This window comes from Ceratotherium simum, chromosome 1 (assembly GCF_057802395.1).
Source record: "Ceratotherium simum simum isolate JZ-2026a chromosome 1, ASM5780239v1, whole genome shotgun sequence".
Classification (NCBI taxonomy): Eukaryota; Metazoa; Chordata; class Mammalia; order Perissodactyla; family Rhinocerotidae; genus Ceratotherium; species Ceratotherium simum.
The window spans coordinates 25,622,146-25,639,188 of NC_141900.1; the positions used below are offsets into that span (position 1 = coordinate 25,622,146).

Genomic DNA, 17,043 nt, shown 5'->3' on the forward strand with positions numbered 1-17,043 from the left:
AAAGTAGATTTTCAAACACAGATGTGTCTCACATTGAATCTTGTCCTTTTAACCACTTTATAATCTGTCATGGGGTGAGGAATCCACAGTTGTCAGAGGGAAGTTTTTATAACAGTTACTCATGTTTACAGAGCTCTTAATCCTTTGTGTTAATTGTTTTTAATCCTCACAGCAATGTTCCAATTAAAGCATTAGTCGCATTTTAGTGATGAGGAAAATGAGTCCTAAAGAGGTAAAACGAAGTGCTCTAGGTTTAATAAGTAACTGAGCTGGATCCTGAGCCATGGCCACCCTCCACCATCCAGCTTTTCCATAGGAAGGAGCTGATTAGCCAAGAGACAGATTCCCACAGTGTGCCCCTCCAAACCTCCCCACAGAGAAAAATACAAAAGAAAAAGAAGTCAGTTGAGTTAATTATTCAAAATCATTTTCTAGGTCCTTTCCATCTCCATTGTGCTGCCTTAGTTTCCGTCCACATTATATCTGACCTAGACCCTTGCAATCGTGTCAATTCCATCCAGTAAATATTGACTGAAATCATTCTGTGCAAGCACTGTGCATGGTGCCAGCAACACTGGAATGAACAGGCTCAACTCCTGCTGTCAGAGAAAGGAGGGCATAATACTCCAGGCTGTGGTAGATGCTATAAGAGGGTTCTACTTTTCAAAACTGCCAATAGAAAGAAAGAAGAGAGAATGAGTAATGCTGAACTGGATGTAAAGATTTGAGAGGGGGTGTCATTTGAGCTGAAACTTGCGGAATAAGCTAGAGATTTTGACAGGCAGAAACATAAGAAAAGAATATTCCAACAGAAAACAGAGTATGAACAAAAACAAGAGGCATGATGGTGCAGGGTGTACTTGGGAAATAGTGCCTAGAGGGGATAGAGGCTACTATGTGATGGAACCGGAGAGGCAATTAGAGTTGGTCTGCCAATATGCCACAGTCCTCAGATGGGCAGTGGAGAGTGGACTGAAGCATACAAATCTTAGAGCCAGATGATCTGGATTCAAACTCTGGCTTTATCTTTTACCAGCTGTTTGAACTTGAGATACATTTACTTTGCCTCTCTGTGCTTCAATTTTTTATCTGTAAATGGTGATGATAATATTTGTTGTGAGCAATAGACTAATAAAGCGCTTGGAATAGTGTCTGGCACATAATAAGTACACAGAGTGTCAGATACCAGATTCTTTCACAGGCATTTTCGGTTCCAATTGTCAGTACAAACCCCGTGAAGTGGACAGGGCATTTGTCCTGCACAGAGCTTAGTACAGGTCCTGACCATAGCAGGTATCCATGAAAGGTTTGGGGAATCAGACTTCAGTGAAGTTCACACCATGGATGCTTTCTTTTCATTAATTCTCTTTCAAAACTATTTCCTGGTACAATGCTAAATGAAAAATCAGGCTGTTAACATTAGGCAGAATATAATACCATTAGGCAGAATATAATACTATTTTATTTATATACCTATATATTCATATAATAAAATTCTGGAAGAATATATCTCAAATTTTTAAGTTATTATGTTTGGGTAGTGTAATTTACTTAGCGGTAATATAGCATTTGCTGTGTGCTATGTACTGTTCTAAGCTCTTTGCAAATATTAACTCATTAATCCTCTTAACACAATAAGATAGGTACTAACCAGTCCTGGTAACCTAGTGGTTAAGATCTGGCGTTCTCACCATTGAGGCCTTGGTTCATTTCCTGGTCAGGGAACCACACCACCCATCCATCTGTCGGTTGTCATAATGTGGCAGTTGCGTGTTGCTGTGATACTGAAAGCTATGCCACCAGTATGTCAAATACCAGCAGGGTGACCCATGTGGACAGGTTTCAGTGGAGTTTTCAGACTAGAAAGACTAGGAAGAAGGCCCTGGTCACCCACTTCTGAAAAAATTGGCCATGAAAACTCTATGAATAGCAATGGAGCATTGTCTAATACAGGGCCAGGAGGTGAGAGGATGCACAAAAAAGACTGGGTGGGGTTCCACTCTGCTGTCCACAGGGTCGCTAGGAGTCAGAATTGACTCAATGGCACTAACAACAACAAAAATAGGTAGTATGAGTATGTCCATTATACAGATTAGAAAACTGAGGCACAGATAGGTTAAATCTCCAGGGTCAAACAGCTAATAAAAAATTATTTTCTGTTGTTTTCTACCTGCTTTTCTAAGCCTTCAAAGATTTCTGTATTGAATATGTCTTAGTTATATAATTTAAAAATAGATATTTTTAAAATATATCCAGGAGCACAGGTGAATAGGGCTTTAAAAATATTGACTCCTCATGGTCTACTATACAACGGAAAAAAAAAAATACCTCTTATTTTTTCTTCTTGGCCTACACTTCTTTGGTCTGGGGAATAAACCAAGGTATTTTGATAAATGTATTCCTAAAGAAAATATATTTTCCAGTAGTTTAGAATTCTCTGGTCACAGAAATAGGGAAACTGATATTCTACAATTAATAAATCAAGTTTGACATTGTGTGCATGTAATGCATATATGTCTAAATATACATAATCCTGCTTAATTTTTCAACCACCTCTCACAGTATTTACTTAGCACATTCATTATGCCCTGTCTCATTGGACAGCATGTGCTATTGTTTAAGCTCAATTTATTTAGAGTATGAATAAAATATTAACATTTAGAAATAAATGGAGCATGTAGGAATGTGAATACATAGGGGCAGAAAGGGAAATGGGAGGTGGGTTACCCTCTCTTTAGCTCAGGCAGAAAATTAGCTATATTCCCACCACGATAATTTATTTTCTTTATATACATTAGTTTGTTATAGCATTATGATAAATTATTACCTGTGATCAATTTTTAAATTGCATTGAATTATGTTAGAATAATTAAGTGTTTCTTATAACTTGAAAATCTGATATAAGCAAAAAAAAATCTAAAGGAGTAATGGATGCTTGATTCTGTTTTATTTTTTCTTTCAATTGTTACAGCAGTACGGATTTTGTCACTAGTTGTGCTTAGAAGATGATTAATATAATATTTGAAAACAAAAAATTTTAATTTAACCAAAATGGACTTCTAAAATATGCACATACTGAATTTACTACAAACATTATTAATCCAAAGGCATTAATAAATTCATCATCCACAGTGTCCTACCCCAACATCAGACCATCACTTGGAAGAGATTCTCATGCTTGCTTGCTTCCATCTCCATTTTTTTCAGATCTCATTTAAATTTTATGAAGTGCCTAGATACACATTGGGGCACTGGGGATAACGACACTTACTACCTGGTATTTCCAATCAGTGAGGGAAGAGTCATGGTTAAAAATGCAGTGAAGTAAGTGCTAGAGTGTTTCAGGTACGCACACGGGGTGGGGTAGCCAGCTGGTTGTGGGTGGGGAGAGAAGACCCTCCAGAGAAGTGACATCTGTGCTGTCACTTGAAAAGATGAGTAGAGAATTCCTAGGCTAAAAAGATCAGAAGATAATTGAACAAGAAGAGAATCACAGGTAGCATGTACCAAAGGCTGAAAGAGGAAAGTGTGCAACTTATTTGAATTTTGTTATCATTGAAATAAAATAATGGGAAAGGTTAACTAACGTAAGACCTAATGCCACCAAATCTATCGAACCTTTGCTAAATATCCCAGCTGCAAGGTGTCTTCTCTTTGTCTTTTGTGTGCATCCGTAGCATTTACCACATTCTTCCTAGAGAGGTGGCATGTTTTATCTGCTAAGGGTGCAGGATTCAGAGCCATCTGAGCCTTGGAGTCAGACAGTGGCCTTCCACCTGCCGGCAGTGCAGCTTTGGGTAAGTCTCTCACTCTCTAGTGACTCGGTTTCTTTATCTTAAAAATGTGGATGATGACAACAATGTCCATCTTGTAGCACTCTCACGAGGATTAAAATAAAGCACTTAACAGCGCCTGGCCCATTCCATTAAATGTTGGCTACTGTTATTGGATCATTATTGCATATATCTCTCATCATCTCTAGCATATTGTAAAGACTCTTAAAGGTAGGAACTCCATCTTATTTACCTCTAGCTTCTTCACAATAACTAACTGATTTGTGCAAATTCAAATATTTAATTCCTGCATTTTCTTAAATGAAGTATTAAGTAATTAGATGATATTTATTCCAACAGAGTTAAGAGATTCTTAAATATTTGGTTTCATTGAAAAGTGTAATAAAAATGTCTTGTTCTGTAGAACTTCTAAAGACCTATTTAGCATCATTTTTCTACCACTGGCCTTTTTCCTGTGGCCTGATTAAAAGACACTTCTCTGTAAATATCTCACATGATGAAATAAGGTAGATTTGTCAGACATCCTCTTCTCTTGCATAGACAGAATATGTATTTGAAAGACTTAGTTTGATTATTTCCCAGGACCCACTGATGTTTGCTGTAGTAGAACAGAACCCTCCACCAGTTACTTCTGTTACGTATACTAATTGGCTGTATAGCAGAATTTAAAGATATCCATCAATGATATTACAGCACAACAAAACTATGGGAAAATGTAAGCATGTATTGAAGATTTTACCTAATGACTTAATTATAAGTAAGCAAGTGACAGAGCATTTCTATTTTACCAAAGGGAGAAGGAAATCAAATGACTTGGCTAAGATTCTTCAGAAAACCAACAGGAATTTTTGGAAAGAGAATGTGCAAAGGTATTTAAATCCCACATATTCTGCCTGTGGCAGTTTGTAGGAATGGGAAATGAAAATCTTTCTGAACAAAGGACAATTAAATCCATTGATTATAGCCACAGGATATCATTGTGGCAAAAGGCAAGATGTGATCAGATACACACTAATGGGAAAAATCTCTACATTAGAGAATGAAAGAGAACACAGTCATGTGTCACTTAACGATGGGGATATGTTCTGAGAAATGCGCTGTTAGGCAATTTCGTTGTTGTGCAATCATAGAGTGTATTTACACAAACCCAGATGGTACAGCCTACTATACACCTAGGCTACATGGTGCTAATCTTATGAGACCACCATTGTATATGTGGTCCATCTTTGACTGAAAGGTTGTTATGTAGCACATGACTGTAGTTTAATTTATGCACAATTATTGAAATAATAGCTTCAGGGGACAAAAAAAGCCTTCTTCTCCAAAACATTATATTTTCTTGGTTCCCTAGAAGGCAACCGTAATGTACTCTTTTGAATGTTTCTTCCACATTTTTCTAGGTTTTTCCCTCTAGATTGTGGTCCAACAGATCCCATGGGTAGCAAATATGCTCCTGCAAGCTCCTTTTGCCCACTTTAAAATTGATCTTATAAGGTGAATTATGAAACTGAAAACGTGAGACCCAGATCTGAGTCACACCTGGGGAGCTCTCTTGTCAATGAGACCAGGAGATGATACACTCCAGAGTCTTCTGTGGCCCTGACTTGAGTCAGACATTTTCAGAACCTTATACCTGGGACTAAGAGTCAATGAAGATAAAAAGTTTCATTTCCACACTTCTTCCACAAAGATTGGTCTTTTCCTTGTTTGAACAAACCTGCTGAATCTCAGAAACACACTCCCAAGGCTCAGTGCACAGCCTTCACTCCTGAAATCAGCATTTCTTACCTCTACACTTACAATGATAAGTGCTTGGTGAACATTTTTGACACTTGTTGAGGCTGTGTGACCTCCGACCTGATTGTGTGTATATCTGTGTACATTTACTAATTTTTCTACTCAGTCACCATACTGCAGTCTCATACCTGCATTAGCATGTATTTCCATGCTCATTTGATTAATGTTGCCTTCTCCAACAAGATAATAAAATTGATGAGAGCCAAAACTGTGTCTATTTTGGCACAAATTATATCTCTAGCAATTAACCTCATGCCAGACACATAATAGGTGCTTAATCAATATTTGTAGAATGAATGATTGAAAGAATGAATGAATGAATAAAGAAACTTCTTTACCAAATTATTTGTATAAGAGTGGGTGATTCTGATACTTGGTTCCATTATGTTATTTCCCATGATTTGAGACAAGAAGGTGAAATGACATATATCCTTCCTTGTAAACATTAAATGACTTGTGTGCATTAAAGATCTGCTCCATGTATTTCTTTTATAATATTCAAGAATAATTTAAAGTGTCAGTTTCAGCAAGTTGTTTGTAGAAATCAATATAGATTTACTCCTTGACTCTCTATACAGAATCCCACCTAAAGGAAGACAATTTGTACAAGTGTGGCACACTGAACATTTATTAATATTTATATCTGCCTTGATTTTTGCTTCTGTGGTTATTTTTAATTAACCAAGATACCAGTCATCACTGGTGATTTATGCCTCTGGAATGTGCCGGCTAACCACCACCCTTTTGCTGAGAATCTTTCTTTGGAAAAGCCCATGTGGTATCTGGGAACTGCTCCAGACACTTGCATTATCATTATTTCAGCAGCCTGCTGAGAATTCTGCAGGTTGGATCCACTTGGAATAGGGTTATTACTGAAATCTATCATGAAAAGTGTCAGGGTGCAATAACGAAAGCAAAGCAGGACATTTTCACCCAGTCAGGAATTCCTAAATCGTAGTGTTTAAGAGGTCCAGTCTCTTTGCATTTCCATTTTTTACCATGTGTCCAGCAGAGGATTTAAAACACCAACACCCTTTGTCTTACTCTTGGCTGCACTCACGGTACATGGATTCAAAGACCAAATATTTAAGTTTTGGGGTTTTTTCAAGCACTCACTGTTGGATCTTTGCCAGCCATTTTGCATTCTTCAACTTTGATTGTAGATGCTGGCCAGAAAACCTGTTCAGAAAGGAAAATAAAGGTTGTACAATCTCACTTGTATATATGACAGCTCAATGCTCTTCTTCATTTACTTTATGATAACAGATTTCTTTAAGGTATTTCTATATTTATATTTCAAAATTCTTCTTTCATTTTATGAACTCATATAATGATTTTATTATTTTATTCTAAAAATTATGTTTTTTCTCCATCAATTTTTCCTTTAACAAAAGCCTTTCAATAATATGTGCCCATTTACTAATGGTATAATATTAAAATAAGGTCATCATTAATGTGCGCAGTATAATGTATACTTTCCTCCTTTTGATTTATAGTATGCTTTTCCCAACTGCTTATATCACGATGAATTTACACTTATTTTGTTATCTTGGTTTAATATCATTTTTGGTAAACTACACATCCACTACACATCCACTACACATCCAGGCTGGCAGATTTACTTAAAACGGGCCCCGAGGTACTTCGACAGCTAAAATAACTTGGATAAAATCCAAGAGACTCCGTCTCTGAAATACTGTGCTGGCTTTCTAAGTCACTGCAGCCTTGGGTCAGGTCTGGAGGTGATGATTATTTTTTTAATTGTCAGCCTATTGCTCATTGTTAAAATAATAAATTCAGCAGTCTCCTTGCTGTAATAAGTTTATAATTAATCCATTTTTATTTCTTTACTCCAATGAAGCATGATTTATTTTCTTGTTGTGAAATAGAATGATAAATACAGGCCATATTGTTCAAAGAACAGTACATTTAATAATTGTGTTCCTTTCAATGCCTTCTTGGATTACACACAGATGACACGGGAGGTCTTCCTTTAATCTGCCTTTTTTTATGCTATACTGCATGCTTCTCTTTTTCCCTTTCTATCCGTGTATACACAGGAAGTATTTTCTCATTTAGCTTCAGGTTTTAGATTGTTAAAAACTATGAAACCAGACAGGGAGTATTGAATTGATGATATTTTCAGCCCGTGAAATAGGTACTAACTTCCAACTGTTTATTAACATGTGGCCAGTATTTTCTATTGTTCTAATGAAATACGTAATTTTTTCATTGTCTATGAATTTTTTGAAGAAACGGGCACCTAGGAGGTCAACACTGCCATCATGAAAATGATAAACTTACACTCAAAGGTTCTTGACTTATATTGTTAATATTCAAGGAAAGAATGTGATCTTTGCTGCCCACATATATCCGGTCCTGATCTTCATCCATTAATAATATCCTGTAGTCTAAAGGATGGTGGGACAGGCTGAAGTATTCAGAGGTCTTGGTTTCTCGAAGCTCTGAAACAGTGAACAGCACAAGTGAAAATACAGTATCTTGGTTCTATGAGTCTATTATTTGAATGAAAATTATCTTACAGAAGTATTTACCAAAGAAGTCAAGATATATTTTCCTCCTACAATAATAAATTAATTTAAAAATAGAGATATGTTAGTGGATATTTTTATTTATTGCCTCTATGGTGAAGTAAAACATAAATAAATCAATAAATGCAATGTTAAAGTTTATAGTAATACTATTTGATTACAAAACTATTGACATTTTGTAAGAATCTCAACTCCATTTTATTACTGGCTGTCATCAGCTCAAAACTCGTTAAAATAGAGCAACCAAAAACATATAGTAAGTGAGCAGACTGAACAAAAAAACAAAAGGGATGACAGTGTGAATGTCTTCCTAGCCTCTCTTAATGTTTTGGACTCAATACGTTCTCAGTTGTTGGACTCGAAATGTTCATCATTTTAGGACTGTTATTTCCTACTCTAAATATTTACCTTACTTCCTCAACATAATTCTAACTAGTTTAATATACATTTCTATAAATGATTTGAAAACAAATCTACTTTTTCCCATTACCTCTCATTCAGAAGGTAATGTTGTTTAAATGACAGTATGCCTATGTATATATTAAAAGGAACAATAAGAATTTTCAGATGTTCTGAATTTTTAGATTTTCAGTATCTCAATGATCAATGACTCATGTTCACTTAACTTCTTTTACATTAAATATGTGCCTGTATAGCCGAACTTTGAAGACGATGAATGCACCATGACAATAAAAAAATCAATAACCATTATCGCAGATTCAATTTTCTTTCCAGTCGAAATGCTCTTTTGCACAATTTAAGACTTTTCCATTCAAATGTTTCCGAATTTCTTTGTTCTTTAGATTATGATCTTAAGAGGGTGACAAACTCTACAAAAGAGTCTGCTTTCAGGGATTACTGTTTCAATGATGAACTGTTTCTAAATTTTTAGTCATTTAATCACAAATACATTTCTAGAAACTCTGATAGGGCTGTGATTTGACTTAAACCAAAATTGAAAATTATAAGAATTTTTATAGGAGGCCATGAACTATATTCTGTGAGGACTTGGGCCATATCACATATGTGAAGATAGAGAAGCCACAATTTAAGCTGTTTTCTGGGCACACCAGTTCAGAATGTCTGCCATAATATCTTTCAAGTAGCTTTATATCTAGCTAATAATCTGAAAATACCACGGGAGTAGCATAGTAATTATGAAGCAAGGCTGTGGCACCAAACTTTCTGTGACATTGAGCAAGTTACTTAACTTCTCTGTGCCTTAATTTCCTCATTTGTAAAAATAACACCTTCTGCTGAGAGTTCCTATGGAAATCAATTGAATTAATACATGTAAATATTTGAAACGAGTGACAAAGTATTCAATAAATTCTAATAATTATTACTGTTAGTATTACCAAGTTTGAATAATTAGTTATAAGAAAGATTTATGGCATTAGATAAAATAGATACATATTTTCCTATTTTTTTCTTTTTTAAGTAGCTAGATCCCTAAAATTACTAACACATGATCTTAAAATATAGTCTCTGATATTCTGTACATAAAATGACAGTAAAGTATAGGATTTTTTTATGTGGAAGAAACCATTAAGAAGTTAGAAAAAACATTTCAGAAGAATCTTGAGAAGCAATTATGAGAGGAGACAAGAACAAAAGACATTGGAAGATCATTTAAACAAGAGACTAGAGGACAGATCTTTGGATGGGGGATTTGAGACACTGAGCACCATGCAGCGTGCTAACCTAGTTCCTGAGCCTCACTACGTACCACTGACTGACAGGGGATGCCGTTGGCAGCGGTGGTACCACTGGCCCAGAAACTGGAACAACTTCCTTCATGAGGAGAGCAAGAAGGGTGGAGGGATGTCATTCAGGAAAAAAAGTCAGCCCCTGCCAGAGCACAGGTGATTGCTCAAACAGGAAAAAAATAACTCAAGATCACAGGACATGAGAGAGAATGTAGACTCCAACAACTGTCAATCAAAGGTTGGAGAAGACTCAAGCTGCCTCAATTTTACCTAAAATCTAGGGTGTTTTATAAAGCTTGTTTTTCATCTTATGGAGAAGATTCATGGTTGTGTAATTTTTCCGGAAAACATCAGGAGTAGGGTGTAGCTTGGGGTGTAGAATAGATATTCAACAAACACCTCTTGAATAAACAACTTTCCAGTGAAATACACAGACTAAAGAAGTAAAATGTGATTGAGTTCATGGGCTTTGGGGCCCAACCACTGGAGTCTGAATCCTGCCTCTGCCATTCCATTTCTTTTTTTTTTTTTTTCTTTTTTTTTGCAGAGGAAGACTTTCCCTAAGCTAACATCCCCTGCCATTCTTCCTCTCTTTGTATGTGAGCTGCCACCACAGCATGGCCACTGACAGATAAGTGGTGTAGGTCCATGCCTGGGAACTGAACCCAGTTCACTGAAGCAGAGCAAGCCAAACTTAACCACTAGGACACTGGGGCTGGCCCTGCCATTTTATTTCTATGTATACTTGGCAAGTGCCTTTATCCCTCTGTATTCCAGTGTCTTCACCTGTAAAGTCAGGATAATAATAATACCTACATCATAGGGGTATTGTGAGGTCTAACTTATCAGTATACATCACGTGCTTAAAAGAGTGCCTGTCCTATGGTGACTTGGGTTACAGGGGTTTCTTATTATTATGACTTGGGCCAAGACATCAAGCTTCAGCCAGCAAAGTAAGAAGAACAACTCCTTACACAGGAAGAAAATATGGAAGACTAGATTGCCTGATTTATATTTACTAATATATTTAATATTTCTTTTTTTTCACATGCAGAATCTATGCAAATTATTTGAATAGGAGAGTAAAAATAATAAATCATTTTTAAGGAAAATAATTTTGAGTGTGCAGGATAATTTTGGAGTATGTGAGACTAGAAAACTACCAGATGCTGTTCCATATATGATGTTGATAAAGACCCGATATGCTAGAAATGAAAAGGAAGAGTTGATGTGAGAAACACTTAAAATAAAGGATTTGGAATGATTTTATATGAAGTTGGTCTTGGGGTAAAAGGAAGATATAAACGCCTCCCAAAATTGTAAACTAAGAACAGGAGAAATGAACATGCCTTTACCACTTTTGGGGGATTCAAAAGGGAAATTTCTTTGGTAGAGAGATTCTTTGAGTATTGATAGATGAAATTCAAATGAAAGCAGAAATATCCCTCAAAGATGTAAAATTAGATAATGAATTTGCCATTAGAAATATCAGCTCTGCAGGTAGAGAGTTCTAATTCTTCTCATGGGTTATGAAGCTCTGAGAGTAGACGGCTCTGAGGAAGCTCAGAGGAAGAGTAAATCTAAAGTGAAAAAGCAAAGCATAGAGATGCTCTGATTGTTAGATCTGAAACGAGCAGCTCTGTAATTGAAAGTGAAAGTGAGGGGGCCAGCCCCATGGCTTAGCGGTTAAGTGCGCGCGCTCCGCTACTGGCGGCCCGGGTTCGGATCCCGGGCGCGCACCAACACGCCGCTTCTCTGGCTACGCTGAGGCTGCGTCCCACATGCAGCAACTAGAAGGATGTGCAGCTGTGACATACGGCTATCTGCTGGGGCTTCCGGGGCGGGGGGGGAAACAAAAAAAGGAGGAGGATTGGCAATGGATGTTAGCTCAGAGCCGGTCTTCCTCAGCAAGAAGAGGAGAATTAGCATGGATGTTAGCTCAGGGCTGATCTTCCTCCAAAAAAAAAAGGAAAGGGAAAGTGAGTCACGATGTATAGGCAACAGTGTGATGCTGTGGAGAGAGTACAGAATGGGAGTCAGGCAGTTCCAAGTCTAAATTTCAGCTTCATCACTTACTACCCATGTTATTTTAAGAAATCTACCTTATCTCTCCCAGTTTCAACTTCCTCATCTATAAACTGATTGTATACATACATAGCTCAATACATAGCTCAAAGGGTGTTACCCCAGCACACAGTGGAGGCTCAGTCTGTGCTCCTTGCAGCAGAAGACACTGCTGACCCTCTGTCTAACAGACATTTTCTTCCCTGTGGACAGAGCTGGTCTATGCCAACCCTAGTGGTCCCATCCCCCTAGCCAGTGAGTGCTTTAAATACGGCCATTGACTAGTTCCGCTCAACGAGATTTAAAGGGAACCCTTCTGAGGGGTACTGGAAGAGATTTCTTGGGTCTTAAAAACTGGCACAAAAATGACGTGATTTCTTTTTCTGCCTCTGGACATTGGTATGTGAACATAGGATACGCAGCAATTTCAGCTACCAAGAAGATCGCTAGCTGAGAAAGACAAGCACAAATTTAGAAAAAAAGCTGAGGTCTTTAAGAAATCATTTGATCTCTGAATTAACCCTGGAACTGCTCTATCACTGGACTACTTCTGTTATATAAGATTAAAAAAAATCCTTGCATTTTTTAGGCACCTCACATTGAGGTTTTCATTTCCTGTTGTTGAAACTCTTACTAAGTGATCCATCTTCTGAGTGTTCATAACCCCTAACTACCACCTTCTCACCTCTTTCTACCATGGTTTGTTTAGTTTGGGTATTTTTTCAAAATGTTCTTTTTAAAAAATGTTTCCCTTCTCTACCTAATCTATATTGAAATAAAACCAAGAATGTGATTTTAGCTGGGAAAATAGTCTGAACTGAATTTTACTTGCAAGTAACAAAAATGGCAGTTCTCCTCTTTACCTGTTTCATTAGAAAATAATCAATTTCTTGCATTAATTCAAATACCAGAGGGAACAATAACTGCATTAACTTAAGACCTTTCTGGTCCAAGGATTTTATCTATTTTTCTGAGCTATAAAGCTATCTTCAAATTTAATTACCTGTAGCTCATTGACAGTTGACAGCTGTTAACCAAGGAAGATCTACTTTAGAAGTGCCCCTGTTAGAAGACTAGGAGCCAAGGCTATTTTGTTAAAATGCCATTTAAATTGCTGTTAGTAGCCATAATTGAACTTTGGAGCTTGAGAAAAACAAAAGAAAACAAAACAAAACATTTTTTTTAGAATAAAGAGATGAGTTCAAAGCATCGAGGATTCTTATCTATAAAAAGAATGAACAATCCATCATTTTCGTTAAATGTAGATCCAACTTAAGACAATGAATAATATAATGATTTGGCCACAGTTAGAGAAAATGACTGATTTAATGAATTGGTTACCAAGAGAGAAGGAAATTACAATTACTCGTCCCTCATCTAAACAAGTTGAAGAGTGGCACTGTCCTACTCTTCCGTAAATCTTAATAATGATGTCATCCTTTTTATAGCATTGGAGGTTCAGCTAGTTGTGTTATTTCTCCGGATATGCTGAACTCATTGAGAAGGAACTTTGTCTGAAAGTATGTGATAATAGAAAATGCAGTGGCTCCATAAAGGGCAGTGTAGGTCTCTAAGTCCCTGGGAAAATCTCCTGGGAAACAGTATTAAAAAAAAAAAAAAATTACTGCATGCTTCTATTCCAAAATCCACACTGTTAAAGAGTTCAATGATGGAAAATTACTGTAATGCCTTCCATGCCAATGTTCCCTGAGGGGAAATTTGCAGCTCAATATGCCTACCTGAAATTCATGTATTGACATGGACTTTTCTTTGTAATGGAAACTCTTGTGAGCCTTGAGAATTTAACCAAGGCTGAGAGAACAATACATTCCCCCAAAATATAAACTCTAGCAATATAAGCTTCTGGGTCTACTTGAATATCGTCAATATATTGCTGTAGCAATTACAACATAGTTTAATATACAGTAATATATTGTCTCTGTAAATAACACTCTATCCCTAACTACATTAAGAACTAACCTTTGTTCTCTGTTAAACCTGTCAGTGACCTTAACATTTCTGAGGTGACTAAGTCAATAAGAACTCATTCATGTGCTCAGAAATGTGATCTTGGTGGAGGAGGGTGGAGAGTCTAGTGTTCTTTTTTATAAATAATAGATATCTATTAAACTACTAAGTAGGGGAACTCATTCACTCAGAATACTACATTATCTTTGGCTTTTTACAGATTTCAAAAATAGACAAAAGATTACTTGATTGAAAATCAATTCTCAGGGATCTCTCTATTAGAAGCATATGCAATGGTTACTCACTAACTATATTTAAAGTTCATGATGTGCTATTAATTTATGTATTCAATACATACTTATTGAGCCCTTATCACAGCAGGCTAGACACTTTGCTCAATTAAGAGGACACAAATGTGAAAATACCATGCCCTTACAACAATTCCAAATCTTACTTTACATTCTATTACTCTGTCTGGCTAGCCCACCAGGACATTCTCAACATAAACCTCAGCTGTCTCTCCAGCAGAATGTGCATCTACAGAATTCAAAGTAAATCCTTAGGATATCTTTTACTTCAGAGATATTGCTCCTGACAGGATAATTTCCTCTCCTGAATGTCTTATCTCAGAAGAATTTTAAGTAGAGTGGGCTTAAATGATCCATCCTCTCTCTGAGGCTCACTGTTTTGAAACTGAGTTAGAAACTGAACTTCACCTATCCCTTTTGGAGGAACAGGCAGATATAGACAAGGGCAGTGAAATGTCAACAGCCTGAAACTACAGCTCCCAATTCCTAGCACAAATAGAGACCAGAAGGCATGTTGTTAAAACCACACTTGCTCAAAAATAATAGTCCCAAATAGCTACCACTTGTGGGTTTACCAGCAGGAGTAACTGTTCTAGGTGCTTTATAAACATTTCATTTAATTTGCATTCAAAGCCTTTGTGTTAGGCCTTAATATTATTCCTGTTCCATACAAAAATAAACTAAACTTCAGTGAATTTGAGCAATCTAACCAAAGTCATACAATAATGAACACAAGAGGCTAGAGCCAGAATTCAAAGCAAGGTGAGTTCCTTAACCTGTGAACTCAATTGGATACCCTCTTGTTTTTCTTTTTTCTTCATCTTTTTTTTATTGAACAATAATTGACATTGGTATAGCCAAAATGGAAAACACTATGAAGGTTCTTCAAAAAATTAAGACTAGAACTGCCATACAATCCAGCAATTCCACTTCTGGATACACACACACACACACACACACACACACACACACACACACAAAATAGAATATTTCTCAGCCATAAAAAAGACTGAAATCTTGCCATTTGTGACAACATGGATGGACCTAGAGGGTATTATGCTAAGTGAAATAAGTCAGATGGAGAAAGACAAATACTGGATGATCTCACTTATATGTGGAATCTAAAAACAATACCCTCTTGTTTTTCAAATCACACAGACAATTTCAACACTTATTTGTTGGGTTTCTATCACGGTCTTGCAGTGCACATGAGTCTGTGCAGTATCGAGTGTAGTATAAGAAATGCCTCAGCCCCTCGAATTTTCTTTGCCAGTTTGGGGAGCGAGGTGGGGGTTGGGGGTGGGTGGAGACCACACTCCAAACAACTTGAAAATGATCAGATTCTCAGTAATGGTCTCACTAAACCACCATAGCAAGTCCGAGAATGAAAGTGAGATCAGAGTCAGACACAGCTTCATGTGGAAAATAAATGGTTCCACTTTTCTGTTTTTTGATGGATGGGCATGCTTGGTTAAGTGGAAGCAAAATGCGGATGAAAGAGGAATGAGGGAAACAGTTCTATTCCGTGAGCCTGGCCAGGGAAGGGCAACAGTGAAGACATACACAATGGATCTCCTGTTGTCGCGTCAGAGGGAAAATTAGCCAATAGGCTCCTGTAGGAGCCTTTCAGAAGGACGATTCTCATCCTGGTTTGCCCCAGACAGTGCAGTTTGTGGCTACTTTCCCAGTAAAATTATCAATAGTGCCCCCTTTGTACTCTCAAAAGATTAATGATTTGGATGTTAAATTATATGCTCACTCTACTTTTAAGCTTCCTCTTCTTGTCTTGAATGGTTTTCCATTACTTTTAGAACAAAATCCAAAATTGTTAATATGGCTTTTGAGACCTGCCATGATCTGGTTCGTGGTTACCTCACTAGAAAATCTCAGTCATCACTATTTGCCTATTTTCTTTATGTTTTTGCCCTTATGGCCTTCTTTTCACATCTTCAAACTTGTCTTCCTCTTTTCTGCCTCAGGGCCTTTGTACATGTTATTTCTCCTGCTGACAGGATTCTTCCTGCCTTTTCCAGCTCCTACTCATAGCTCAAGAAGAAGTTTCAATGTAATTTAAATTGGACTAGTTCATAAAGTCTTCCTTGATCCTCTAGATGAGGTCAGGTCTCAGGTCTGCTGATCTTTGCTCAATTTCCGTGTGTGGTTTTCTCTTCTCTCAAAGGCTGCCTGGAAGATCATTTGAAATGCTCTAAATACCACTGGTTGGGGGATTGAAGACTGCACAACATGACTTGCTAAGACTCATCCTGTCTTCTGTATAGTTTTGCAGCTGAAACTGCCTCTCAATATGAGACAAAGTTCTTTGTTCATTCACATTTTACCCTTTTTCTGCTATATTGAGCTTTATCAGCTGTCAATCTTGGTGAATTAAAAATTATGAGCATGAACCAATAAAATGAGAAAAACTGGTATCAAATTTCAAAAATTAAGGTTTTCATGATAATAATTTATTATTATTAAAAGGTAAAGTGTATGGGAGGGTGGGCCTGTTTTGGAATTAGCAAACCAGCTTCTCTGCTGATATAGGGCTTGGTTTGCCCTCTCCCCCATCATCCCTTCCTCCCTCCCATCTTAAGTCTTGTATCTACAAAATAAAAGGAAGAATGAGATTATTTATTAACCAGAATGGTCTCTAATGATCTCTGTAGCAATAAAGATGTCCACGAAAATTATTCCTTTGTTACTGTTCACAAGTATTATCTACTGTTGTATAATATCTATAAAGTTAATGTAATCCTTCATATTATTATAAATCATTTAGGAAAAAAAGGGTCTGTTTAAAAACCTGTCTAATGTTCCTGTTGGCCATCTGTATATCCCCTTTGGAAAATAT

General features: G+C 36.9%; 1 protein-coding gene across 5 annotated transcripts in view; it reads right to left on the minus strand.

Annotated features, from left to right (window-relative positions):
• SEMA3C (semaphorin 3C) overlaps positions 1-17,043 on the minus strand; it is a 202,042-nt gene that overhangs the window by 76,034 nt on the left and 108,965 nt on the right. For all 5 annotated transcript variants that reach the window (XR_015555416.1, XM_087444428.1, XM_087444286.1 and 2 more), the window contains 2 exons: positions 7,896-8,056; positions 6,708-6,770 (listed from right to left, as the gene is read on the minus strand). Coding sequence is in view for 4 of the 5 variants with exons in the window: in XM_087444428.1 (XP_087300554.1) it covers positions 6,708-6,770; positions 7,896-8,056 (224 nt within the window). In the remaining variant the exon portion in view is untranslated. The remainder of the gene's footprint in view (positions 1-6,707; positions 6,771-7,895; positions 8,057-17,043) is intronic.